Consider the following 27997-nt stretch of genomic DNA (forward strand, 5'->3'; position numbering starts at 1 on the left):
AAAGTCTCTCTTCCACACACCTGTCAATTAACACGTAATCCAATAATGCTCTCTGGCCATCTCTCCTACTTACATACGTATACTTATGTATATCTCGCTTTTTAAACCAGGTATTCCCAATCATCAGTCCTTTTTCAGCACATAAATCTACAAGCTCTTCACCATTTCCATTTACAACACTGAACACCCCATGTATACCAATTATTCCCTCAACTGCCACATTACTCACCTTTGCATTCAAATCACCCATCACTATAACCCGGTCTCGTGCATCAAAACCACTAACACACTCATTCAGCTGCTCCCAAAACACTTGCCTCTCATGATCTTTTTTCTCATGCCCAGGTGCATATGCACCAATAATCACCCATCTCTCTCCATCAACTTTCAGTTTTACCCATATCAATCGAGAATTTACTTTCTTACATTCTATCACATACTCCCACAACTCCTGTTTCAGGAGTACTGCTACTCCTTCCCTTGCTCTTGTCTTCTCACTAACCCCTGACTTTACTCCCAAGACATTCCCAAACCACTCTTCCCCTTTACCCTTGAGCTTCGTTTCACTCAGAGCCAAAACATCCAGGTTCCTTTCCTCAAACATACTACCTATCTCTCCTTTTTTCACATCTTGGTTACATCCACACACATTTAGGCACCCCAATCTGAGCCTTCGAGGAGGATGAGCACTCCCCGCGTGACTCCTTCTTCTGTTTCCCATTTTAGAAAGTTAAAAAATACATATGCAAAGTCCTTTTACTGACACGAAAAATACCAATAATACATACATATCAATCAAAATTCTAATAAAACTGATGCCACAACTTAACAAACTCAGGCAGTGTACATTTATAACAAAAAGAGAACCTTAGCTAGGAGGGCTGTTACTGTGAGAGACGTGCAGCTGTAAATTTGCCTTCTAAAGGGAAAAAAAAAAGAGAAAAAAAAAAAGAGTACTGCATGGAGGATTCTGACCACAACGTTCAAGTTTCTGAAGTATAGTAACTGAAAGTTATAAATAAGAAGATAAACAAGAAACTTGTTACAAAAAATTCAAAGGGCTTTCACAGTGTCAGAGCAGTGGATGAATGATACAAGCTAAGTAAAATTATAATGCTGACAGTAAGCAGTGGAATATGCTAAGTGATGAAACTGTTGATAGTGGCAGTAAGCCTATCTATCTATATCTCTAATGCCCATTCCCTCTGGAAACTTCCACCAAGGGGTGGCCATGGCAAAAGAGTCTCCAATTATCCCTACCCTTCCATGCCTCCCTTGCACACATTATTCCTCTACCCTATTTGTTCACATCACGGGTGGTCTTCCACTCACACCAACCCCTTTTATTGTACTATCATACACTCTCCTTGTAGACTCCAGTCTTGCATTCTTTCTACATGGCCAAACTACCTCAAAGTTTTACGTTTTACCCATTCTACCACTCCACATTTCACTCATTCTGCATTCTCTGCCATACCTTATCTCTCATACACTCATTCATTTCTTTCTTCATTCTAACAAGTAACACCACATGCTCTTCTCAAATAGCTCATTTCCACAGCCTGGATTTGTGACCTCTGTACCTCATTCCATGGCCATGTTTCAGATGCATAGGTCAGGGCTGGGAGGCCTATACTGTTCCTAAATCCTCTCATCACTTCCATACTTAAGACCTCTATCCTTCATTATTCAATTAAGGGGCCTAACGACTCTTCTACCCAGTACTGCTCTATCCCTTACCTCTCCTTCCATATCATCACACTTACCCAAGACAGCTCCTAGCTACTAAATGAACCTCTGAATCACCAAGAAGGCGGCACTGGGATTACATAATGATAATTTTTTTCATACATGACCGCACTTTCCCATGTTAGTGAGGTAGCACCAGGAACAAACAAAAAAGGCTACATCTGCTCAAATCCGTTCTCTAGCCATCATATGTGATGCACCAAAACCAAGCCCCACAATTCCTCCCATGGTTTACCCTTAATGCTTTGCATGCCCCATTTCAGTCCACTACCAGCAAGTCAACTACTGTATACCATGTCGGTCCAATTCACTCTATCCCATGCACACCTTTCATCCTCCTGCACATTCAAGCCCTGATAGCTCAGAATCTTTTTCACTCCATCCTTCTATCTCCAATTTGGTCTCTCAGTTCACCTTGGTCCCTCCTCTTCCGACACAAGTATCTCTTTGTCAACCTAAACCATGACCAACAGACCTTTCCATGACTTCCCCTGACCAATTCATATGCCCTAATTCAATCCACCACCAGCAAGTCATCTCTGTATACCACATCATCCCATTTCACTCAATCCCATGCAAGACTTACACCCTCCTGCATTTTCAGTCCAACTTGATGTAAGCTATCTGTCTATCTATATCTAGGATGCCTTTTCAAACTGGAGCTCCCTTAAAAGGGTGGCCAAGGCAATAGAGTCTACATAACTAATGAAGTCCAGTGCATATTTAAGCTACAGCACCCTCAACTTACTGTTAAGCTTATACCAGCAAAACTTTAAAAATCATGCAGAGAATGTGTACCAACGAGCATGTCTACTGGGTGTAAATGTGGATTTTATAAACAGGGTTGGCAATGGCAAAAAGAACACTGCATTTCCTCTGAGGGTAAAAAGGTAAACTAGCCTAGATATACGTAATACCAGGCACATAGGAAAAAGTTTTCCTAAATCTATGTCACAATTTCTATATTTCACAATTCTTACTAATCCTTCTTGAAACCCCCTTTTCACAAATATTCACTTTCCACAATATACAAAAAAGCATCATAACACCAGAGACTAAAAATTCTTACCTATTAGGATATGCTTCTGCATTGAGTGGACACATATGTGTAACTTCTCTCAAGTTTACTTTCGAGAAAACTAGCTTGTGGTTGGATGAATATATAACAGTTGGTCTATCTGAACATGCAAACACGTTGGTAGAGGATAAAGAACGGAATCTTCTCAATGTAGTAGGCTGGGTTCCAAGGACAACCTGAAATTATTCAGTAAAATGAAAATATAGAAAACATATGCACAGCATCTTAAAAAAAAAAAAATGAATTTACTCGGAAGATAAATGTAACTAAAATCACAAATTGAAAGCTTATTCAGACAAATGTGATAATTTTTTTCAACAAGATCCTTTTCTGTACAGTAGCTTCCTGTGAAACCCTACTGCATACTATACAAAAGACTCAAAAAATAAGTGTCTTTAATTTTTCATTCCTACGACACGCATTCCTCACGTGTCGTAGAAAGCGACTAGAGGGGACGGGAGCGGGGGGCCAGAAATCCTCCCCTCCTTGTATTTTTTTAACTTTCTAAAATGGGAAACAGAAGAAGGAGTCACGCGGGGAGTGCTCATCCTCCTCGAAGGCTCAGATTGGGGTGCCTAAATGTGTGTGGATGTAACCAAGATGTGAAAAAAGGAGAGATAGGTGGTATGTTTAAGGAAAGGAACCTGGATGTTTTGGCTCTGAGTGAAACGAAGCTCAAGGGTAAAGGGGAAGAGTGGTTTGGGAATGTCTTGGGAGTAAAGTCAGGTGTTAGTGAGAAGACAAGAGCAAGGGAAGGAGTAGCAATACTCCTGAAACAGGAGTTGTGGGAGTATGTGATAGAATGTAAGAAAGTAAATTCTCGATTAATATGGGTAAAATTGAAAGTTGATGGAGAGAGATGGGTGATTATTGGTGCATATGCACCTGGGCATGAGAAAAAAGATCATGAGAGGCAAGTGTTTTGGGAGCAGCTGAATGAGTGTGTTAGTGGTTTTGATGCACGAGACTGGGTTATAGTGATGGGTGATTTGAATGCAAAGGTGAGTAATGTGGCAGTTGAGGGAATAATTGGTATACATGGGGTGTTCAGTGTTGTAAATGGAAATGGTGAAGAGCTTGTAGATTTATGTGCTGAAAAAGGACTGATGATTGGGAATACCTGGTTTAAAAAGTGAGATATACATAAGTATACTTATGTAAGTAGGAGAGATGGCCAGAGAGCGTTATTGGATTACGTGTTAATTGACAGGTGCGCGAAAGAGAGACTTTTGGATGTTAATGTGCTGAGAGGTGCAACTGGAGGGATGTCTGATCATTATCTTGTGGAGGCTAAGGTGAAGATTTGTATGGGTTTTCAGAAAAGAAGAGTGAATGTTGGGGTGAAGAGGGTGGTGAGAGTAAGTGAGCTTGGGAAGGAGACTTGTGTGAGGAAGTACCAGGAGAGACTGAGTACAGAATGGAAAAAGGTGAGAACAATGGAAGTAAGGGGAGTGGGGGAGGAATGGGATGTATTTAGGGAATCAGTGATGGATTGCGCAAAAGATGCTTGTGGCATGAGAAGAGTGGGAGGTGGGTTGATTAGAAAGGGTAGTGAGTGGTGGGATGAAGAAGTAAGAGTATTAGTGAAAGAGAAGAGAGAGGCATTTGGACGATTTTTGCATGGAAAAAATGAAATTGAAAGGGAGATGTATAAAAGAAAGAGACAGGAGGTCAAGAGAAAGGTGCAAGAGGTGAAAAAAAGGGCAAATGAGAGTTGGGGTGAGAGAGTATCATTAAATTTTAGGGAGAATAAAAAGATGTTCTGGAAGGAGGTAAATAAAGTGCGTAAGACAAGGGAGCAAATGGGAACTTCAGTGAAGGGCGCAAATGGGGAGGTGATAACAAGTAGTGGTGATGTGAGAAGGAGATGGAGTGAGTATTCTGAAGGTTTGTTGAATGTGTTTGATGATAGAGTGGCAGATATAGGGTGTTTTGGTCGAGGTGGTGTGCAAAGTGAGAGGGTTAGGGAAAATGATTTGGTAAACAGAGAAGAGGTAGTAAAAGCTTTGCGGAAGATGAAAGCCGGCAAGGCAGCAGGTTTGGATGGTATTGCAGTGGAATTTATTAAAAAAGGGGGTGACTGTATTGTTGACTGGTTGGTAAGGTTATCTAATGTATGTATGACTCATGGTGAGGTGCCTGAGGATTGGCGGAATGCGTGCATAGTGCCATTGTACAGTACAAAGGCAAAGGGGATAAGAGTGAGTGCTCAAATTACAGAGGTATAAGTTTGTTGAGTATTCCTGGTAAATTATATGGGAGGATATTGATTGAGAGGGTGAAGGCATGTACAGAGCATCAGATTGGGGAAGAGCAGTGTGGTTTCAGAAGTGGTAGAGGATGTGTGGATCAGGTGTTTGCTTTGAAGAATGTATGTGAGAAATACTTAGAAAAGCAAATGGATTTGTATGTAGCATTTATGGATCTGGAGAAGGCATATGATAGAGTTGATAGAGATGCTCTGTGGAAGGTATTAAGAATATATGGTGTGGGAGGCAAGTTGTTAGAAGCAGTGAAAAGTTTTTATCGAGGATGTAAGGCATGTGTACGTGTAGGAAGAGAGGAAAGTGATTGGTTCTCAGTGAATGTAGGTTTGCGGCAGGGGTGTGTGATGTCTCCATGGTTGTTTAATTTGTTTATGGATGGAGTTGTTAGGGAGGTGAATGCAAGAGTTTTGGAAAGAGGGGCAAGTATGAAGTCTGTTGGGGATGAGAGAGCTTGGGAAGTGAGTCAGTTGTTGTTCGCTGATGATACAGCGCTGGTGGCTGATTCATGTGAGAAACTGCAGAAGCTGGTGACTGAGTTTGGTAAAGTGTGTGAAAGAAGAAAGTTAAGAGTAAATGTGAATAAGAGCAAGGTTATTAGGTACAGTAGGGTTGAGGGTCAAGTCAATTGGGAGGTGAGTTTGAATGGAGAAAAACTGGAGGAAGTGAAGTGTTTTAGATATCTGGGAGTGGATCTGGCAGCGGATGGAACCATGGAAGCGGAAGTGGATCATAGGGTGGGGGAGGGGGCGAAAATCCTAGGAGCCTTGAAGAATGTGTGGAAGTCGAGAACATTATCTCGGAAAGCAAAAATGGGTATGTTTGAAGGAATAGTGGTTCCAACAATGTTGTATGGTTGCGAGGCGTGGGCTATGGATAGAGTTGTGCGCAGGAGGATGGATGTGCTGGAAATGAGATGTTTGAGGACAATGTGTGGTGTGAGGTGGTTTGATCGAGTAAGTAACGTAAGGGTAAGAGAGATGTGTGGAAATAAAAAAGAGCGTGGTTGAGAGAGCAGAAGAGGGTGTTTTGAAATGGTTTGGGCACATGGAGAGAATGAGTGAGGAAAGATTGACCAAGAGAATATATGTGTCGGAGGTGGAGGGAACGAGGAGAAGAGGGAGACCAAATTGGAGGTGGAAAGATGGAGTGAAAAAGATTTTGTGTGATCGGGGCCTGAACATGCAGGAGGGTGAAAGGAGGGCAAGGAATAGAGTGAATTGGAGTGATGTGGTATACCGGGGTTGACGTGCTGTCAGTGGATTGAATCAAGGCATGTGAAGTGTCTGGGGTAAACCATGGAAAGCTGTGTAGGTATGTATATTTGCGTGTGTGGACGTATGTATATACATGTGTATGGGGGTGGGTTGGGCCATTTCTTTCGTCTGTTTCCTTGCGCTACCTCGCAAACGCGGGAGACAGCAAAATAAAAAAAAAAAAAAAAAAAAAAATAATTCATATCTGATTGCAGTTTCCTGCATTACTGAGGTATTACTAGGAACACTTGAAGAAAGGGCGCATCCACTCACATCCATTCTCTAGCTGTTATGTGCAATACACCGAAACCACAGCCCCCTATCCACAATCAGGCCCCACAAACCTTTCCATGGTTTACTCCGAATGCTTCACATGTCCTAGTTCAGTCCACTAAAAGCATACCACAGTATATTTGCCTAAGATTTGCTAAGTAAAATAAGCAGAGGGAGATCATTGCATTAAGAGTAAATTGTAATTCTATGATCACAGAGAGCTGAAGTAAATCTATAACTTTTTTACCACTGTGTTTGGTATTTGACCAGTGTTGGAAGAAAAATAAGTATATATATATATATTTCTTTTTTTTTTTCTATTATTATACTTTGTCGCTGTCTCCCGCGTTTGCGAGGTAGCGCAAGGAAACAGACGAAAGAAATGGCCCAACCCCCCCCATACACATGTATATACACACGTCCACACACGCAAATATACATACCTACACAGCTTTCCATGGTTTACTCCAGACGCTTCACATGCCTTGATTCCATCCACTGACAGCACATCAACCCCAGTATACCACATCGCTCCAATTCACTCTATTCCTTGCCCTCCTTTCACCCTCCTGCATGTTCAGGCCCCGATCACTCAAAATCTTTTTCACTCCATCTTTCCACCTCCAATTTGGTCTCCCTCTTCTCCTCGTTCCCTCCACCTCCGACACATATATCCTCTTGGTCAATCTTTCCTCACTCATTCTCTCCATGTGCCCAAACCACTTCAAAACACCCTCTTCTGCTCTCTCAACCACGCTCTTTTTATTTCCACACATCTCTCTTACCCTTACATTACTCACTCGATCAAACCACCTCACACCACACATTGTCCTCAAACATCTCATTTCCAGCACATCCATCCTCCTGCGCACAACTCTATCCATAGCCCACGCCTCCCAACCATACAACATTGTTGGAACCACTATTCCTTCAAACATACCCATTTTTGCTTTCCGAGATAATGTTCTCGACTTCCACACATTCTTCAAGGCCCCCAGAATTTTCGCCCCCTCCCCCACCCTATGATCCACTTCCACTTCCATGGTTCCATCCGCTGCCAGATCCACTCCCAGATATCTAAAACACTTCACTTCCTCCAGTTTTTCTCAATTCAAACTCACCTCCCAATTGACTTGACCCTCAACCCTACTGTACCTAATAACCTTGCTCTTATTCACATTTACTCTTAACTTTCTTCTTCCACACACTTTACCAAACTCAGTCACCAGCTTCTGCAGTTTCTCACATGAATCAGCCACCAGCGCTGTATCATCAGCGAACAACAACTGACTCACCTCCCAAGCTCTCTCATCCATAAAAGACTGCAACTTGCCCCTCTTTCCAAAACTCTTGCATTCATCTCCCTAACAACCCCATCCATAAACAAATTAAACAACCATGGAGACATCACACACCCCTGTCGCAAACCTACATTCACTGAGAACCAATCACTTTCCTCTCTTCCTACACGTACACATGCCTTACATCCTCGATAAAAACTTTTCACTGCTTCTAAGAACTTGCCTCCTACACCATATATTTTCAATACCTTCCACAGAGCATCTCTATCAACTCTGTCATATGCCTTCTCCGGAGCCATAAATGCTACATACAAATCCATTTGCTTTTCTAAGTATTTCTCACATACATTCTTCAAAGCAAACACCTGATCCACATATCCTCTACCACTTCTGAAACTATACTACTCTTACCCAATCTGATGCTCTGTACATGCCTTCAACCTATCAACCAGCCGTCAGTTGTCAGATGTTAGCCAGATGGTAAGGTAATCTGCGTCTAGCCCAAATTTCTCTGTTAACAGAAGCAACTATTTCAAGAGCTCTGTTTTAATGGGCCTATGGGCTGATATACACCCTTAAAGGAAGGGGCGAGGTTCGTAACATCACTCTCTTCTCACACATATCGTTTCCTCCTTCCCAAATACCTCCACAAACCTGCATCCCTGACCTCTACAAGATAGTGATAAGACATCCCACCAGCTGCCCCTCTTCAGACATTTACATCCAAAAGTCTCTCTTTAACATACCAATCAAGTGATATGTATTCCAATAGTGTCCACTGACTACCTATCCTACTCACATATATACTTATGTATGTCCCTCTTTTCCAACCAGGAATTCCTGATCACCACTCCCTTTTCAGCACACAACTCCACAAGCTTTTCATAATTTCCATTCATAACAGTGAATATCCCCATGCCTCCAAATCATAAACTCAACTGCTGCATTACTCACCTTCAAATCTGAATCATCTATTACTAATACCCAGTCTCTTACATCAAAACTGCTGACACACTCACTCTGGCACTCCCAGAAACACTTGCCTCTCATGATCTTTTTTCTCATGGCCAGGTTCATAAGCATCTCTTGCCATCCACTTTCACTTTTACCCAAATCAATCTAAAACTTACTTCCTTACTCTCTATCACTCATTCCCACAACTGCTCAAGCAGTAGTGCTACTCCTTCCTTAGCTCCTGTCCTCTTACAAACCCCTGACTTTACTCCTGAGACATTTCCAAACCATTCTTCGCCTTTACACTTAAGCTTCATTTCACTCAAGAGCCAAAACATCCAAGTTTCTTTCCTCATACATACTACATATCTCTCCTATCTTCTCATTTTGGTTACATCCTCACACATTTAGACACCCTAGCCTGAGCCTTCAAGAAAGATAACCATTCCCTGCCTGGCTCTTTCTGTTCCTTTTTTAGAAACTGAATTACATACAAGAAGGGAGGTTCCAAGCCCCATTCTCCCACTCCCTTTAGTCACATTCTATGACACGCAGGGAGTACAGAGGTAGAATTCTTCCCCCAAACGCCTGGGTTACAAGATAATAAAAAGATAAAAATAAGATAATAAAAACATTTTTTTTTTTTTTTTTTTTTTTGCCGGTCTCCCGTGTTTGCGAGGTAGCGCAAGGAAACAGACGAAAGAAATGGCCCAACCCACCCCCATACACATGTATATACATATGTCCACACACGCAAATATACATACCTACACAGCTTTCCATGGTTTACCCCAGACGCTTCACATGCCTTGATTCAATCCACTGACAGCACGTCAACCCCAGTATACCACATCGCTCCAATTCACTCTATTCCTTGCCCTCCTTTCACCCTCCTGCATGTTCAGGCCCCGATCACACAAAATCTTTTTCACTCCATCTTTCCACCTCCAATTTGGTCTCCCTCTTCTCCTCGTTCCCTCCACCTCCGACACATATATCCTCTTGGTCAATCTTTCCTCACTCATTCTCTCCATGTGCCCAAACCATTTCAAAACACCCTCTTCTGCTCTCTCAACCACGCTCTTTTTATTTCCACACATCTCTCTTACCCTTACCTTACCTACTCGATCAAACCACCTCACACCACACATTGTCCTCAAACATCTCATTTCCAGCACATCCATCCTCCTGCGCACAACTCTATCCATAGCCCACGCCTCGCAACCATACAACATTGTTGGAACCACTATTCCTTCAAACATACCCATTTTTGCTTTCCGAGATAATGTTCTCGACTTCTACACATTCTTCAAGGCTCCCAGAATTTTCGCCCCCTCCCCTACCCTATGATCCACTTCCGCTTCCATCCGCTGCCAGATCCACTCCCAGATATCTAAAACACTTCACTTCCTCCAGTTTTTCTCCATTCAAACTCACCTCCCAATTGACTTGACCCTCAACCCTACTGTACCTAATAACCTTGCTCTTATTCACATTTACTCTTAACTTTCTTCTTTCACACACTTTACCAAACTCAGTCACCAGCTTCTGCAGTTTCTCACATGAATCAGCCACCAGCTCTGTATCATCAGCGAACAACAACTGACTAACTTCCTAAGCTCTCTCATCCACAACAGACTTCATACTTGCCCCTCTTTCCAAAACTCTTGCATTCACCTCCCTAACAACCCCATCCATAAACAAATTAAACAACCATGGAGACATCACACACCCCTGCCGCAAACCTACATTCACTGAGAACCAATCACTTTCCTCTCTTCCTACACGTACACATGCCTTACATCCTCGATAAAAACTTTTCATTGCTTCTAACAACTTGCCTTCCACACCATATATTTTTAATACCTTCCACAGAGTATCTATATCAACTCTATCATATGCCTTCTCCAGATCCATAAATGCTACATACAAATCCATTTGCTTTTCTAAGTATTTCTCACATACATTCTTCAAAGCAAACACCTGATCCACACATCCTCTACCACTTCTGAAACCACACTGCTCTTCCCCAATCTGATGCTCTGTACATGCCTTCACCCTCTCAATCAATACCCTCCCATATAATTTACCAGGAATACTCAACAAACTTATACCTCTGTAATTTGAGCACTCACTCTTATCCCCTTTGCCTTTGTACAATGGCACTATGCACGCATTCCGCCAATCCTCAGGCACCTCACCATGAGTCATACATACATTAAATAACCTTACCAACCAGTCAACAATACAGTCACCCCCTTTTTTAATAAATTCCACTGCAATACCATCCAAACCTGCTGCCTTGCCGGCTTTCATCTTCCGCAAAGCTTTTACTACCTCTTCTCTGTTTACCAAATCATTTTCCCTGACCCTCTCACTTTGCACACCACCTCGACCAAAACACCCTATATCTGACACTCTATCATCAAACACATTCAACAAACCTTCAAAATACTCACTCCATCTCCTTCTCACATCACCACTACTTGTTATCACCTCCCCATTTGCGCCCTTCACTGAAGTTCCCATTTGCTCCCTTGTCTTACGCACTTTATTTACCTCCTTCCAGAACATTTATATATCCACAAAAACTTAATCTAAAAAAAACACAAAGAAACTATCCAGCTGACAAAACTGAAGGTCCCTACATAATAAGAAATAAAATAGACCATGCAGCACAGCACTGGAGCAACAGGATCTCCTGAAAAGAGATCCTTAGTCACACCAGAACCCTTACAAATTTGTTTAGGGCAATTATCCATCTATCTATTTATATCTGCAACACCTGTTTTATTTGGAACTAACTCAAAGGGGTGGCCATGACAACAGAATCTCCATAGCTAAAGAACCCAAGTGCCACTTCTTTGCCCTTTAATGTCTTACCCTCACCAGGCCACTGGCAGTGGGAAAGTTTTACTGCAGTGTTTGCAGAGGCTCCAACCTAATATTCCTAATGTCTACTTCTATCTAATGCTCCTACCTATTACTTATACTTAATGTTGCTACCTAATGCTCCAGCCTAAATCCTCCTACCTACTACTTCTATCTACTGCTCCTACCATTTTACCAAAAGGCAGGGCTAGAGCATAGTGCTCAAAGCAGGAAAATCTAGAGTTACAAAGAATGAGCTATGTGAGTTAAGTACTGTCAAGTGTTATATATAATAAGGAGACTCTGTATGTTTGTGGACATATTGCCAACAGTCCACATGTTAGAGAGGCAGAAAGAAATGACAGCTACCTGAGTCAGAGTGCAACTTAACAACCACTGTACTGGTAATATACCTCCCTGGTCATTAGCTGCTTACCAACTAATATATAAAAGCATATAAATCACTGATTATCCCTGGGGATAGGGTAGAAAGAACACCCATGTATTACCTGCATGTCATAGAAGGAGACTAAGAGGGGAGAGAGCGGGGGCTGGAACTCCTCTCCTCCCATTCTTAATTTTCCAAGAGAAGGAACACAGAAGGGGGCCAAGTGAGGATATTCCCTCTAAGGTTCAGTCCTCTGCTCTTAACGCTACCTCACTAAAGCAGGAAATGGTGAATAAATACGAAAAAATACATGATAGGTAGAGAATGTAAGTGAATGGCTGTGGCCTTTCTTCGTCTGTTCCTGGCAAAACCTCACTCGTGGGACACAGCTATCGAGTATGAAAAAAAATTTCTTTCCTCTTAACACAATAAGGAAGCATCATTTCACATGAACTGCACAGGTTTAAGTTTAGCACCAAATCAATTTAGAAAAGTTGTTGATCAAGATAAAATCAAAGGCAAAAAAAAAATAAAATCTTACCTTTTTCTTTTCAGATAAGTAGCCAGTAGATGGAGAGTAACTGAAGTAAAAAAGCTGACCATCTCCCATGGCACACAAGAGGTAGTGGTGACCTTCAAATGTGGTCATCAATATTGAACGGGGAATTATGTCTGGTGAAAAGAAAAAAATATGTCAAATACTGATACTGGTCCTGATTTGTAAATGTATGCATTCATACACACAAATATTACTAGACTCTGCCAGCATGACGTTACACCGTAAGTGAAAAGTCATCCTTAACAAGGTTGTGCGACTGAAGTACAGTTTTGCTACAGAACTTTTCACCACAAATGAGTCCATCACTTCCCTGTTCCTGGAAGAAGTGCAGCCTTGGCTCGACAAAAGCTCCAGGAAAGAAAGGAGCCTGGGTATCCCAGGATCCTTTAAAAAAGGGGTCTGAGTTCAATCATAAATAAATAATTTGCTTACATACACATATATGTGGGTATATATGATCCGGGCCTGAACATGCAGGAGGGTGAAAGGTGAGCGAGGAATAGAGTGAATTGGAACTATGTGGTATACCGGGGTCGATGTGCTGTCAATGGACTGAACCAGGGCATGTGAAGCATCTGGGGTAAGCCATGGAAACTTCTGTGGGGCCTGGATGTGGAAAGGGAGCTGTGGTTTCGGTGCATTATTACATGACAGCTAGAGACTGAGTGTGAACGAATGGGGCCTTTGTTGTCTTCCTAGCGCTACCTCGCACACATGAGGGGGAGGGGGTTGCTATTTCATGTGTGGCAGGGTGGTGATGGGAATGAATGAAGGCAGACAGTATGAATTATGAACATGTATATGTTATATGTCTGTGTAAGTATATATATGTATACGTTGAGATGTTTTTTTTTTTTTTTTTTTTTTTTTTTTTTTTTTTTATACTTTGTCGCTGTCTCCCGCGTTTGCGAGGTAGCGCAAGGAAACAGACGAAAGAAATGGCCCAACCCCCCCCCCCCCCATACACATGTACATACACTCGTCCACACACGCAAATATACATACCTACACAGCTTTCCATGGTTTACCCCAGACGCTTCACATGCCTTGCTTCAATCCACTGACAGCACGTCAACCCCTGTATACCACATGACTCCAATTCACTCTATTTCTTGCCCTCCTTTCACCCTCCTGCATGTTCAGGCCCCGATCACACAAAATCTTTTTCACTCCATCTTTCCACCTCCAATTTGGTCTCCCTCTTCTCCTCGTTCCCTCCACCTCCGACACATATATCCTCTTGGTCAATCTCTCCTCACTCATTCTCTCCATGTGCCCAAACCATTTCAAAACACCCTCTTCTGCTCTCTCAACCACGCTCTTTTTATTTCCACACATCTCTCTCACCCTTACGTTACCCACTCGATCAAACCACCTCACACCACACATTGTCCTCAAACATCTCATTTCCAGCACATCCATCCTCCTGCGCACATCTCTATCCATAGCCCACGCCTCGTAACCATACAACATTGTTGGAACCACTATTCCCTCAAACATACCCATTTTTGCTTTCCGAGATAATGTTCTCGACTTCCACACATTTTTCAAGGCTCCCAAAATTTTCGCCCCCTCCCCCACCCTATGATCCACTTCCGCTTCCATGGTTCCATCCGCTGACAGATCCACTCCCAGATATCTAAAACACTTCACTTCCTCCAGTTTTTCTCCATTCAAACTCACCTCCCAATTGACTTGACCCTCACCCCTACTGTACCTAATAACCTTGCTCTTATTCACATTTACTCTCAACTTTCTTCTTTCACACACTTTACCAAACTCAGTCACCAGCTTCTGCAGTTTCTCACATGAATCAGCCACCAGCGCTGTATCATCAGCGAACAACAACTGACTCACTTCCCAAGCTCTCTCATCCCCAACAGACTTCATACTTGCCCCTCTTTCCAGGACTCTTGCATTTACCTCCCTTACAACCCCATCCATAAACAAATTAAACAACCATGGAGACATCACACATCCCTGCCGCAAACCTACATTCACTGAGAACCAATCACTTTCCTCTCTTCCTACACATACACATGCCTTACATCCTCGATAAAAACTTTTCACTGCTTCTAACAACTTGCCTCCCACACCATATATTCTTAATACCTTCCACAGAGCATCTCTATCAACTCTATCATATGCCTTCTCCAGATCCATAAATGCTACATACAAATCCATTTGCTTTTCTAAGTATTTCTCACATACATTCTTCAAAGCAAACACCTGATCCACACATCCTCTACCACTTCTGAAACCGCACTGCTCTTCCCCAATCTGATGCTCTGTACATGCCTTCACCCTCTCAATCAATACCCTCCCATATAATTTACCAGGAATACTCAACAAACTTATACCTCTGTAATTTGAGCACTCACTCTTATCCCCTTTGCCTTTGTACAATGGCACTATGCACGCATTCCGCCATTGAGATGTATAGGTATGTATATTTGCGTGTGTGGATGTGTATTTATATACATGTGTACGTGGGTGGGTTGGGCCATTCTTTCGTCTGTTTCCTTGCGCTACCTCGCTAACGTGGAAGACAGCGACAAAGCAAAATAAATAAATAAATAAATATAGACATATATCAATATCAATATTTTTTTTTAATTTTCCAAAAGAAGGAACAGAGAAGGGGGCCAGATGAGGATATCCCCTCAAAGGCCCAGTCCCCTGTTCTTAGCGCTACCTCGCTAACGCGGGAAATGGCGAATAGTATGAAAAAAAAAAAAAAAAAAAAAAAAATCAATATCACTGCAATTCACCTGCATGGTTAGGTTGTATCATTAGAGTAAAATCACTTTATAGAACTTCTCACTCCAAACAAGTCAATCCTTCACCAACTACTGATCATATCACACCCTTGAAGCTGAAGGAGCCCCTTGAGTAGTTTAAAAATATAGTTTAAAAATTATTCTTACCTCCTCCGAGGAACTCTTTGGCATTTTCATCTAATGAAGGAAGGGCAAGAACTCTTGCTGAGATGTCAGTCCAAAGACCAACAGCCACAACAGAAGCCATATCTTCTTCCCAGAGAGGTGAAACATCAAGGCAGGCAACTTCATGCTCCACAGTGGTTGACCTAAGAAAATGAAAACATGAGGATTTCATGTTCCATCTTTGTAATATATTACATTGATAATTCTCCCTTATTAATGACCTTTATTTTTTACTCATCAAACTGTACATCCACCCAATAATATACTTAGAACAAATATGCATCTCTATCAATCCTATCATATGCCTTCTCCAGATCCGTAAATACCATATACAAATCATCTGTTTTTCTATATGCGTATCTATCAATCCTATCATGTGCCTTCTCCAGATCCATAAATACCATATACAAATCATCTGTTTTTCTAAGTATTTTTCATATATATTCTTCAAAGTAGACACCTGATCTACATATCCTCTATCACATCTAAAACCACACTGGCCCTCCCCAATCTGATGCTCTCTACATACCTTCACCCTCTCAATCAATACCCTCCTATACAATTTTCCAAGAATACTCAACAAACTTATGACTCTGTAGTCCGAACACTCCTCTTTATCCCATTTGCCTTTGTAAAATGTCACTATACATGCATTCTACCAATCCTCAGGCACTTTATAATGATCCATACATAAAATGAATATCCTTACCAACCAATCAATAACATAGTCACCCCTTTCTTAATAAATTCAACTGCAATACCATCCAAACCTGCCGCCTTGCTGGATTTCATCTTCCGCAAGGCTTTCACCACCTCTTCTCTCTTCACCAAACCACCCTCCCTAACACTCTCCTACTTTGTTTAGTACCCCAATCAAAACACCCTACATCTGCCACTCTATCATCAAACATATCCAACAAACCTTCAAAATACTCAATCTCCTCCTCACTTCATCACTACCTGTTATCACTTTCCCCCTTGCCCCTTTAACCGATGCTCCCATTTGTACTCCTGTTTTGCGCACATTATTTACCTCCTTCCAAAAACATCTTTTTAATCTCCCTAAGGTTTAATGATACTCTTTCACCCCAAACTCTCATTTGCCCTTTTTCAACCCCTGCACCTTCCTCAAAGAAATTTGAAGAGCTTTGCATTAATGACTTTCTACCTGTGGAGTCTTACCATATGACTTTATATTGAGTCCATCACTGATGACTTCACAAATCATGCAAACTACATCATCTTTAGGTGAACTGCAACTTACGCCTCAAGTTTCAAATTGGCCTGCTGGATGGTGAGATAATAGATGTGCTGTCCTGCTGCAGACACCACCTGGTTATTATTTGCTGCCACCACAGATATATTACGACCTTCTGGTGGACGCCACTCACACACCAACTGTCCATTGCTCTCACTAACTAAGCGGCAAGATGTTCCAGTTACCTAAAAATCAAATATAAATCAAGATTACTTTCACAACAGGGAAATATTTATTGTCCCTCCTCTAATCAGTATGCCATCTGAAAGTAAACTGAGGATCAATATTCATCTTGGGAGAGCAAAATGAAATTTGCAGATGACTGAAACATTACTTGAATTTCTATCCTCAAAACCCTTTCAAAAAAACAATTCTGACATCAAAAGCTTTGTCCAAATAAACAGTTACATACAGTAGGCACATATTAAAAAATTATAACTAAACCACATAATATTTCAGCCTTATACTTTGCTGTACAAACTGAAATATGAACCAACATAAAGATAAGAAGACTTCCAATCAATGGACTTTTGGACAATATGTGTAGTAATCTATTCATATCTTCACTGCCATTACTATTTACAGTCATGTATACAACACAATACAAGCTCCCACTTATACTTCTGGGATCATTTACATAAAAACTCCTCCATTTCTCCTATCCATTTCTTGTTTGGCTTACTTCTTATGACACTTATAACATGCTTACGAAAATCCTTCCTACCAATCTAACATCAATAATACTATATATATTGTATTCACTTACACTAAAATGGCAAACTTTCACTTTCCAATGGCTAGGAGGCCATTGGAAAAGTGTAAGTTTGTCATTGTAGTACAACTGAGCATGATATACCTATACATCTTTAATTCATCTACATTTTCATCATATTTTTGCTAATTAATGCAATATTGTATATCATCTCCTTCATACCTAATGTGTTTGCTGTTTTAAAGATGTAGCGTCAGGAACATACTATCAATGACCTCATTGCAGCCATCCAGTCTCAAACTGTTATGTATAATGAACTGAAGCCTGAGACTCAAATCAACAGCTAAGCCCTAAAGACTACGTTACGGTTTAACTTGACTGCATGAGCCGGTTAACCCAGTGACTGCTGATGTACCATATATGATATAGATCATCTCTGGCATTTGACTGCATGTGTGCCTTACACAGTCTGGGGCTTTCAAAAACGTGCATAATAGACAGATGAATAGTGAGTCAGAAAACAGTTAATAACATCTCACGAAATATTGCCATATCTTGCCCATATTTTCTTCATTTGGCTGGTCAATGCCCAGCAAGAAGTCAAGGAGGAGAGTAAAACAACAGCACATGGACAAGACAATTGGGCAACTGGGAAACAGAGGAGAATCCCAATTACAATGTGGACTTACAATATGCCATAAACTCTGATATCTCAGATTACAAACAACTCGATGTTATTGTATTTTGTTTATGTCCACCAACTTTTCACAAGTAAGTGGCACCTTAATCAACATATGAATAAAAATAACTTTGACATTATCTCAATATATCTTTTACAAGATGTTTCCTGTAGAATACTTAGATACTGTAAATGTCTCATCCCTGGTAACCAACTGAATGACACACAATATAAATCTTGTTCCCTCTAAGATGCATGCCAGCATGGCTGCACAACAGTCCATCAAGTGCTATGCACTTATCAAGTAAGAAGCTGCACACATCCTGAGTGACAGCTACTTTTTTGGTCTTGGAAGGTTAAGTCAAAAAGATTCTCTCAGAATGCTAAGGCTGCACTGTGATAAGAAAAACGAAATTTACCGTCTCTAAATTTCATTCCACATTCGATGGACTAAAGGTGACATCTCTCTTCAAGTTGGGAACTCGGGACAAAGAAGTGGCTCACATTTATGCATTGCTGTGGTATTGGTGCACAAAAAATTTTTTCTGCTCATGGATGGAAAATATTAGAGGGAATATTGTTTGGTGGGAACATGTCAAGGTAAACATATTGATTTGTTTGTAGTATATCAATGTGCCAATCAGCTGATTATGCTATTAAAATGTCTTCAGCTTATGCTCTTTATCTAAAATAATCAAAAATACTGTAATAAATATACAGTTGAAAATAATTAGAGCATCCAAGCACTAAAAATTTCATAAAAGAATCTTTTTCTGTCCCAACCATCATTTTTCACAATCCCTCCTGTTACAACAAGAAAAGGTATGCAAGAAATTAATATGAACAATCCCTGCATCACAGAAACAGCTACACAAAAGTTCTCTGGAATAAAAAATCGCAACTGTATTATCCAAAGGAATGTGTAAACATTGACTTTGATATTCCACCTTGTGTAAACCAGTTTCCAAATGTATCAAACACTGAGACTCCAAAAAATAAGCAGAAATCAGTTAATATATGTTCATGTGTTTAAACAGCAGAACATATAATACTGCAAGGCAGATAAGTATAGCATAACTGCATTGTGAAGTGTATTTATTTACAGTGTAAGGAAAGGCAAAGTTGCAGCCTGAACATCTGTTCATCTGGAAAACTCACTACAAAAGAAATTATTTTTCATACTTGTTTGTCATTTCCCAAATCAGAAAGGTAGTGCCAGGAAAAGACCAAGAAAGGACTCACTGGCTCACCTCCATTATCTGGCTATCATGTGCAATGCACCAAAACCTATCCACAACAAGGCCCCACAGACCTTTCCATGTTTTCCCTAGCCACTTCACATGCCTTGGTTCAGTCCACTGACAGCACACTGATCACTGTACAATGCATCATTTCAAATGACTCTATCCTAAGCATGCCTTTCACCCACTGCATGCAAAGTCTCCAATCACTACAAATAATTTTCACTCCATCTTTGCATCTCCAATTTAGTCTCAACATTCTCCTTGTCCCCTCCACTTCTGACAAATACAACCTCTTTTTACTATTCTCTCCATATATCAAAAAAGTTTTAGCAAATCCTCCTCAGCTCTCTCAACCACACTTTTCTTATTACCATACCTCTCTTTCACCCTTTTTTTACTTACTTGCTCAAACCAACTCACATCATACAATGACCTCAAGCATTTCATTTCCAACACATACACCCTCCTCTGGACATCCTCATCTAAAGAGTAATAAATTTTTCAACTGAAAAGTATCACAAATACTAAATGTTTAAAGATTATGATAGCTGTACACCATATTTCTGGGTAAACCATACAAAATATCAACTGAAAAATATGTATGCTACCTTTGTGAATTATTTTTTCTAAACATATTCACTATTTCCCGCATTAGCGAGGTAGCGTTAAGAACAGAGGACTGAGCCTTAGAGGGAAAATCCTCACTTGGCCCCCTTCTTTGTTCCTTCTTTTGGAAAAGTAAAAAACGTGAGAGGAAGATTTCTAGCCCCCAACTCCCTCCCCTTTTAGTCGCCTTGTACGACACACGGGAATATGAGAAGTATTCTTTCTCCTGAGAAGTCTGAACAGAATAAGAAACTATGTGAGAGGTATTCACATCAATAAACTTAATTGCAAAAATGAAGCATTTCACTGTCAATCTAACAGCAGTACCTGCAGTAGCTGATCATATTTTACATTGGAGGATAAAAAGGTTTGTTGGTCTGCCACAAAGCCAGCAATCTCTGTTTCTTCTACTTCTTCCCCACTCAATGTCAACACTCTGTGAAGAAAAAATTATGTTAAAATTCAAACTTCTAAAATAACACCTCATACCAAAATGTATAGCATTCTGTTTAATCTGGCCAACAAAAGCCTCATTTATGGAATGCATGATGCAATACACACAAACTAGTTTTTAGTTATTCAGAGAGAAAGACAGGCACAGAAAGTAAAATGATGAAAGCAGAACATGAATAGTCAGGGGAATACAAATCAAGAAAATGCCGAGAAAGAAAACTAAGACAGACACATGGTGTGCATTTATTATAAGAAATCTGAGTAAACTTAAGAGTCTGTTGAAACAGTATGACCACACTGAACCTATGATGAATTACTGGCTGGTGTAACATTCACATATAAATATAAAAGAATGTGTAACAAAGGCAGATCACACAATAAACACATTACTAAACCAGCCGTTGATATGTAAAGATAATTCCATGCTTCCAAAACAAATGGCTGAAAAAACAGCAGCAGAAAGTTTTTGTATCAGTATGTACAAAAGTAAGTGTAAATACATCAAAAGAATAACTATACATTGAATGCAGTGGTTATAATGCATATGTTTTTGGAAAAGGGTATGTACAATTAAATTTTACTTGTCAACTCAACTAAGTATCCAATATAAAAAGCAATGATGCATATTCAATGATAAAAATGCCCTCCTTTTTTCAATCAACGACACTGAGTGTAAGTAAGGAACATGCAGAGTTGTTTCTGTAGCATTTTACCTTCATTCACCTTTCAGTATTTTCAATTATTCAATTTCCTGAGGTTAAATACATAAGCTATATCAGCTGAGGAGATGAAAGACTGAAAGTTGGAAAAACAGGGAGGTCTGAAGCAGCAGGCCAAAATCATGTTGTTGAAAGGATACACAGCCTAAAATAAAAATGGCTGTATGTCGAAGTAAAATTTCACACCATCAATATGGGGCCCACAAAATAATCAACACTTCCAAATTAGCATACTGAAATCTCATTATTCACAAAAAAGGATTAACAATAAAAATTTGTGCATGGAAGTACAGTGCATAAAAAGACAGACAAAAGATAGCCCTGTGGCCCATGTCTAGGTTTTACGTTTTGAACTTAAATCTATGTTTCTAAACAGTATAAAGACTTTCTCCCCAAACTTTATCTCTAATCCCTCCAGAAACAACAGCCAGAAAGGAAAAGAATGGAAAAGAAAAAACATGCACTGGTGAGGAAGCCTCCTTGGAATTTAATAGAATGAAAAAAGGAAAAAAAAATCCTACTACAAAATTTTAGTGCAACCTAGTCTCCATTACACCATCTTTACACCCCTTCCCACCCATCAGGTCGAAAGCCAACTTCATCACAGTCTCATCTTCACTTCTTCCTCGAAACCAATAGCCTTTGATCTGACCTTGACAGATCAAGTAAAAGAAAAGAACATTTTCACTACAATCTCATCTTCACTAAACTCAAGACCACTGACCTTTGACTTGACCCTTACAGACCTCAACCTTTTGGACCAGGTACATGGCCATCTTCACTTCATCTTCATCTCTGCACCCTTATGTTTACTACACTCAACACCACAGGTCAGGTCAGAGGCCATTCTCTCTACTTCCTGCTCAATACTGGACTCTGACTTGACAATACCTGACTTTTACAAGTTAGAGCTAATACCATTTCCACCACATTTTCACCTTCACAACACTCATGACACCATTGGCTTTTGACATGATCCACAAGAATCTAGTAATAAGCTGTCATTCTCACCGTGAAGATGCATTAGACCTAATCCTTATGGGTCAGGTTTTTGACAAGAGGTTCTGATTGCTGAAAAAATTGAGAAAAAATTGGTTCTCTTTGTTTTTTTTTTTTTTTTTCAAACTATTCGCCATTTCCCGCATTAGCGAGGTAGCGTTAAGAACAGAGGACTGGGCCTTTATCCCTGGGGATAGGGGATTAAGAGTACTTCCCACGTATTCCCTGCGTGTCGTAGAAGGCGACTAAAAGGGTAGGGAGCGGGGGGCTGGAAATCCTCCCCTCTCGTTTTTTTTTTTTTTTTTTTAATTTTCCAAAAGAAGGAACAGAGAATTGGTTCTCTTTGTAAGGAAGCATAAAAAGAAACACAGCAATAGTTTTTTTTCTTTTTATCTCCTACAGGAGGGAGACAAAATAAAGTCTGGAGTGACTCCTAAAATTTCATCAGGATGCATATTCTATTAAACACATACTATCAGTATATAAGAATAAAAAATGGTGAATAAAACCACTTAACCAAACAAACCAAATAATAACTGGGGTAACATCAAAGGTATGACAGGATTTTCACAAAGGATAGTTACAATCATGGATGTCACACAAAAAAACTGCATTAGCAGTAAGAGAACTATGAGGTTCAAGATTAGTTTATGAAGTAAGAAAAAATATGTTGTCACTCCCACTGGAATGCAATCAAAAACACTCACCTCGTAAGACCCACAAATGAAAGTACAATGGTATTGTGGTGATTTGGGGAATTTACACTTAAGGACCACATGCCCTTGATGCCGTCTAACTCAATTGAAGCTTGTTCATGGATGCCAATACCATTTCGGATGATTCGCAATGATCCCTCCTTAAAAGCACCTGAAAAGTTATTCATTTCATTCCATAATTAATAAAGTACCATAAAGTCGTCACCTTACAATATCATTCAATCTTAAGAGTAACATAATACCTTTGCCACTTACCTATTGTCATTTTCTGTATCTGTCCATGCTTCAACATTCAAAGTCTACGGTATACCCATAAAATATGGCACACACAGTTTAGAACATGCAGATAACTTTTTCCCCAGTGACAACATAATCTTACTATATTCTACAAATGTAGGTTTTAGAGTATAAAACCACTTTTCTACCAAAACCAAAATCCTATAAGCATCTGTGAGCACAGCAAATGGAAGGGGGTTCAGGCACCCTATCACCCCCAAAATTAGTTGTACTCTCCTTGTAATGTTTAGTAAATGTTTAGTGTAGCCCTATTCTCCCAGCTAAGCTAATCTAAGACATGTTCTTAAAAACAGTGCTTATAATGTTGCTTTCCAGTACAAATCATGCAACAATTGGGAGTGTTTATGCCACCAAATGCAAGGCATTTGAAGATATTTATATGAGCTGGACTGGAAAAACCATCATGCAGTATGAGGGGATGACCACAAAAATGCAATCGCTAAACACTGTCATGAAAATGATCACCCCATAGATCTTGAAAATTCCGTTATTCTATACCCCTCTGCTGATTATGCCACATGCAACGTCACTGAATTTGTCTTAACTGCTAATACTAAGAACTTTAATTTGCCCCCAGGCAATTTTAAAGCCCATCCTAGCATTAACTCATTATGGGAGAATTAGAAAGACACGAAAACATACAAAAAGTTGTTCAAGACACACCCAGCTACCCAAGTCAACCCCTGCCACATGACTCCCCCCTTAATCACTCTCCTTTACAATGGCTACTGCCAGACAAAGCGGACAGTAGAGATTGGTGCTGTACAGCAGGACTTAAGTGTGATGTTGGGATTTAAATACATGTCATGCCACATGTATAGAAAAATTTTGCTCTCAGAGATAAAGTTCTCTCCTTCCACATATTCTTCATCCCTACTGGAACCTTTGCTAACACCCCTACCCTGTGACTTACTTCCACTTCTATGGTTCCATTTGCTGCAAAGTCCACTCCTAGATACCTAAAACACTTCATTTCCTCCAATTTTTCTCCATTCAAACTTACATCACAATTAACATGTCCCTCAACCCTACTGAACCTAATACCTTGCTTTTATTCTCATTTACTCTCAATTTTCTCCTTTCACACACTATTCCAAACTCAGTCACCAACTTCTGCAGTTTCTCAATCGAATCAGCCACTAGAGCTGTCTCATTGGCAAACAACAACTGACACTTCCCAAGCCCTTTCATCCTCAACAGACTGCATACTCGCCCCTCTCTCCAAGACTCTTGCATCTGCCTCCCTAACCATCCAATCCATGAGCAAATTAAACAACCATGGGGACATCACACACCCCTGCCACAGATCAGCCTTCACTGGGAACCAATCCCTCTCCTCTTGTCCTACTCACAAACATGCCTTACATCCTTGGTAAAAAACTTTTCACTGCTTCTAGCAACTTACCTCCCACACCATATACCCTTAAGACCTTCCACAAAGCATCTCTATCAACCCTATTATATGCCTTCTCCAGATCCATAAATGCTACATACAAATCCATCTGTTTTTCTAAGCATTTCTCATACACATTCTTCATAGCAAACACCTGATACACTCATCCTCCACCACTTCTGAAACCACAGTGCTCTTCCCCAATCTGATGCTCTGTATATGCCTTTACCCTCTCAATCAATACCCTTCCATATAATTTCCCAGGAATACTTAACAAACCTATGCCTCTGTAGTTTGAAAACTCACCTTCATCCCCTTTGCCTTTGTACAACTGCACTATGCATGCATTCCGCCAATCCTCAGGCACTTCACCATAGTCCATACATACACTGAATATCTTTACCAACCCATCAACAACACAATCACCCACTTTTTTCAATAAATTCCACTGCAATACTATCCAAACCTACCGCCTTGAAGGATATCATCTTCTGCAAAGCTTTCACTACCTCTTCTCTCTTAACCAAACCATTTTTCCCTTTGTACATCACCATGACCAAAACACCCTATATCTGCAACTCTATCATCAAACAAATTCAACAAACCTTCAAAACATTCACTCCATCTCCTCACTCCATCACTACCTGTTATTACTTCCCCACTTGCCCCCTTCACCGATGTACCCATTTGTTCTCGTCTTACGCACGTTATTTACCTCCTTCCAAAACATATTTTTATTCTTCCTAAAATTTTATGACACTCATGATCATGTATACACATATATGTATATATATATATATATATATATATATATATATATATATATATATATATATATTTTTTTTTTTTTTTTTTTATACTTTGTCGCTGTCTCCCGCGTTTGCGAGGTAGCGCAAGGAAACAGACGAAAGAAATGGCCCAACCCCCCCCCCATACACATGTACATACACACGTCCACACACGCAAATATACATACCTACACAGCTTTCCATGGTTTACCCCAGACGCTTCACATGCCTTGATTCACTCCACTGACAGCACGTCAACCCCTGTATACCACATCGCTCCAATTCACTCTATTCCTTGCCCTCCTTACACCCTCCTGCATGTTCAGGCCCCGATCACACAAAATCTTTTTCACTCCATCTTTCCACCTCCAATTTGGTCTCCCTCTTCTCCTCGTTCCCTCCACCTCCGACACATATATCCTCTTGGTCAATCTTTCCTCACTCATTCTCTCCATGTGCCCAAACCATTTCAAAACACCCTCTTCTGCTCTCTCAACCACGCTCTTTTTATTTCCACACATCTCTCTTACCCTTACGTTACTTACTCGATCAAACCACCTCACACCACACATTGTCCTCAAACATCTCATTTCCAGCACATCCATCCTCCTGCGCACAACTCTATCCATAGCCCACGCCTCGCAACCATACAACATTGTTGGAACCACTATTCCTTCAAACATACCCATTTTTGCTTTCCGAGATAATGTTCTCGACTTCCACACATTTTTCAAGGCTCCCAAATTTTCGCCCCCTCCCCCACCCTATGATCCACTTCCGCTTCCATGGTTCCATCCGCTGACAGATCCACTCCCAGATATCTAAAACACTTCACTTCCTCCAGTTTTTCTCCATTCAAACTCACCTCCCAATTTACTTGACCCTCAACCCTACTGTACCTAATAACCTTGCTCTTATTCACATTTACTCTTAACTTTCTTCTTCCACACACTTTACCAAACTCAGTCACCAGCTTCTGCAGTTTCTCACATGAATCAGCCACCAGCGCTGTATCATCAGCGAACAACAACTGACTCACTTCCCAAGCTCTCTCATCCCCAACAGACTTCATACTTGCCCCTCTTTCCAGGACTCTTGCATTTACCTCCCTAACAACCCCATCCATAAACAAATTAAACAACCATGGAGACATCACACACCCCTGCCGCAAACCTACATTCACTGAGAACCAATCACTTTCCTCTCTTCCTACACGTACACATGCCTTACATCCTCGATAAAAACTTTTCACTGCTTCTAACAACTTGCCTCCCACACCATATATTCTTAATACCTTCCACAGAGCATCTCTATCAACTCTATCATATGCCTTCTCCAGATCCATAAATGCTACATACAAATCCATTTGCTTTTCTAAGTATTTCTCACATACATTCTTCAAAGCAAACACCTGATCCACACATCCTCTACCACTTCTGAAACCTGCACTGCTCTTCCCCAATCTGATGCTCTGTACATGCCTTCACCCTCTCAATCAATACCCTCCCATATAATTTACCAGGAATACTCAACAAACTTATACCTCTGTAATTTGAGCACTCACTCTTATCCCCTTTGCCTTTGTACAATGGCACTATGCACGCATTCCGCCAATCCTCAGGCACCTCACCATGAGTCATACATACATTAAATAACCTTACCAACCAGTCAACAACACAGTCACCCCCTTTTTTAATAAATTCCACTGCAATACCATCCAATCCTGCTGCCTTGCCGGCTTTCATCTTCCGCAAAGCTTTTACTACCTCTTCTCTGTTTACCAAATCATTTTCCCTAACCCTCTCACTTTGCACACCACCTCGACCAAAACACCCTATATCTGCCACTCTGTCATCAGACACATTCAACAAACCTTCAAAATACTCATTCCATCTCCTTCTCACATCACCACTACTCGTTATCACCTCCCCATTTACGCCCTTCACTAAAGTTCCCATTTGCTCCCTTGTCTTACGCACCCTATTTACCTCCTTCCAGAACATCTTTTTATTCTCCCTAAAATTTACTGATAGTCTCTCACCCCAACTCTCATTTGCCCTTTTTTTCACCTCTTGCACCTTTCTCTTGACCTCCTGTCTCTTTCTTTATACTTCTCCCACTCAATTGCATTTTTTCCCTGCAAAAATCGTCCAAATGCCTCTCTCTTCTCTTTCACTAATACTCTTACTTCTTCATCCCACCACTCACTACCCTTTCTAAACAGCCCACCTCCCACTCTTCTCATGCCACAAGCATCTTTTGCGCAATCCATCACTGATTCCCTAAATACATCCCATTCCTCCCCCACTCTCCTTACTTCCATTGTTCTCACCTTTTTCCATTCTGTACACAGTCTCTCCTGGTACTTCCCCACACAGGTCTCCTTCCCAAGCTCACTTACTCTCACCACCTTCTTCACCCCAACATTCACTCCTCTTTTCTGAAAACCCATATATATATATATATATATATTTCTTTTGCTTTGTCGCTGTCTC

The 27997-nt window shown here is 40.6% G+C and overlaps 1 protein-coding gene across 1 annotated transcript in view; it reads right to left on the reverse strand.

The window, feature by feature from the left end:
* The window catches only part of pic (DNA damage-binding protein pic), a 120390-nt gene that overhangs the window by 50678 nt on the left and 41715 nt on the right, over positions 1–27997 (reverse strand). Inside the window, exons 9-14 of the mRNA XM_071686113.1 lie at positions 23016–23175; positions 20465–20573; positions 16903–17081; positions 15621–15781; positions 12676–12806; positions 2819–3003 (exon numbers count right to left, since the gene is read on the reverse strand). Coding sequence (XP_071542214.1) covers positions 2819–3003; positions 12676–12806; positions 15621–15781; positions 16903–17081; positions 20465–20573; positions 23016–23175 — 925 coding nt within the window. The remainder of the gene's footprint in view (positions 1–2818; positions 3004–12675; positions 12807–15620; positions 15782–16902; positions 17082–20464; positions 20574–23015; positions 23176–27997) is intronic.

Source organism: Panulirus ornatus, chromosome 41 (assembly GCF_036320965.1).
Source record: "Panulirus ornatus isolate Po-2019 chromosome 41, ASM3632096v1, whole genome shotgun sequence".
NCBI classification, from domain to species: Eukaryota; Metazoa; Arthropoda; class Malacostraca; order Decapoda; family Palinuridae; genus Panulirus; species Panulirus ornatus.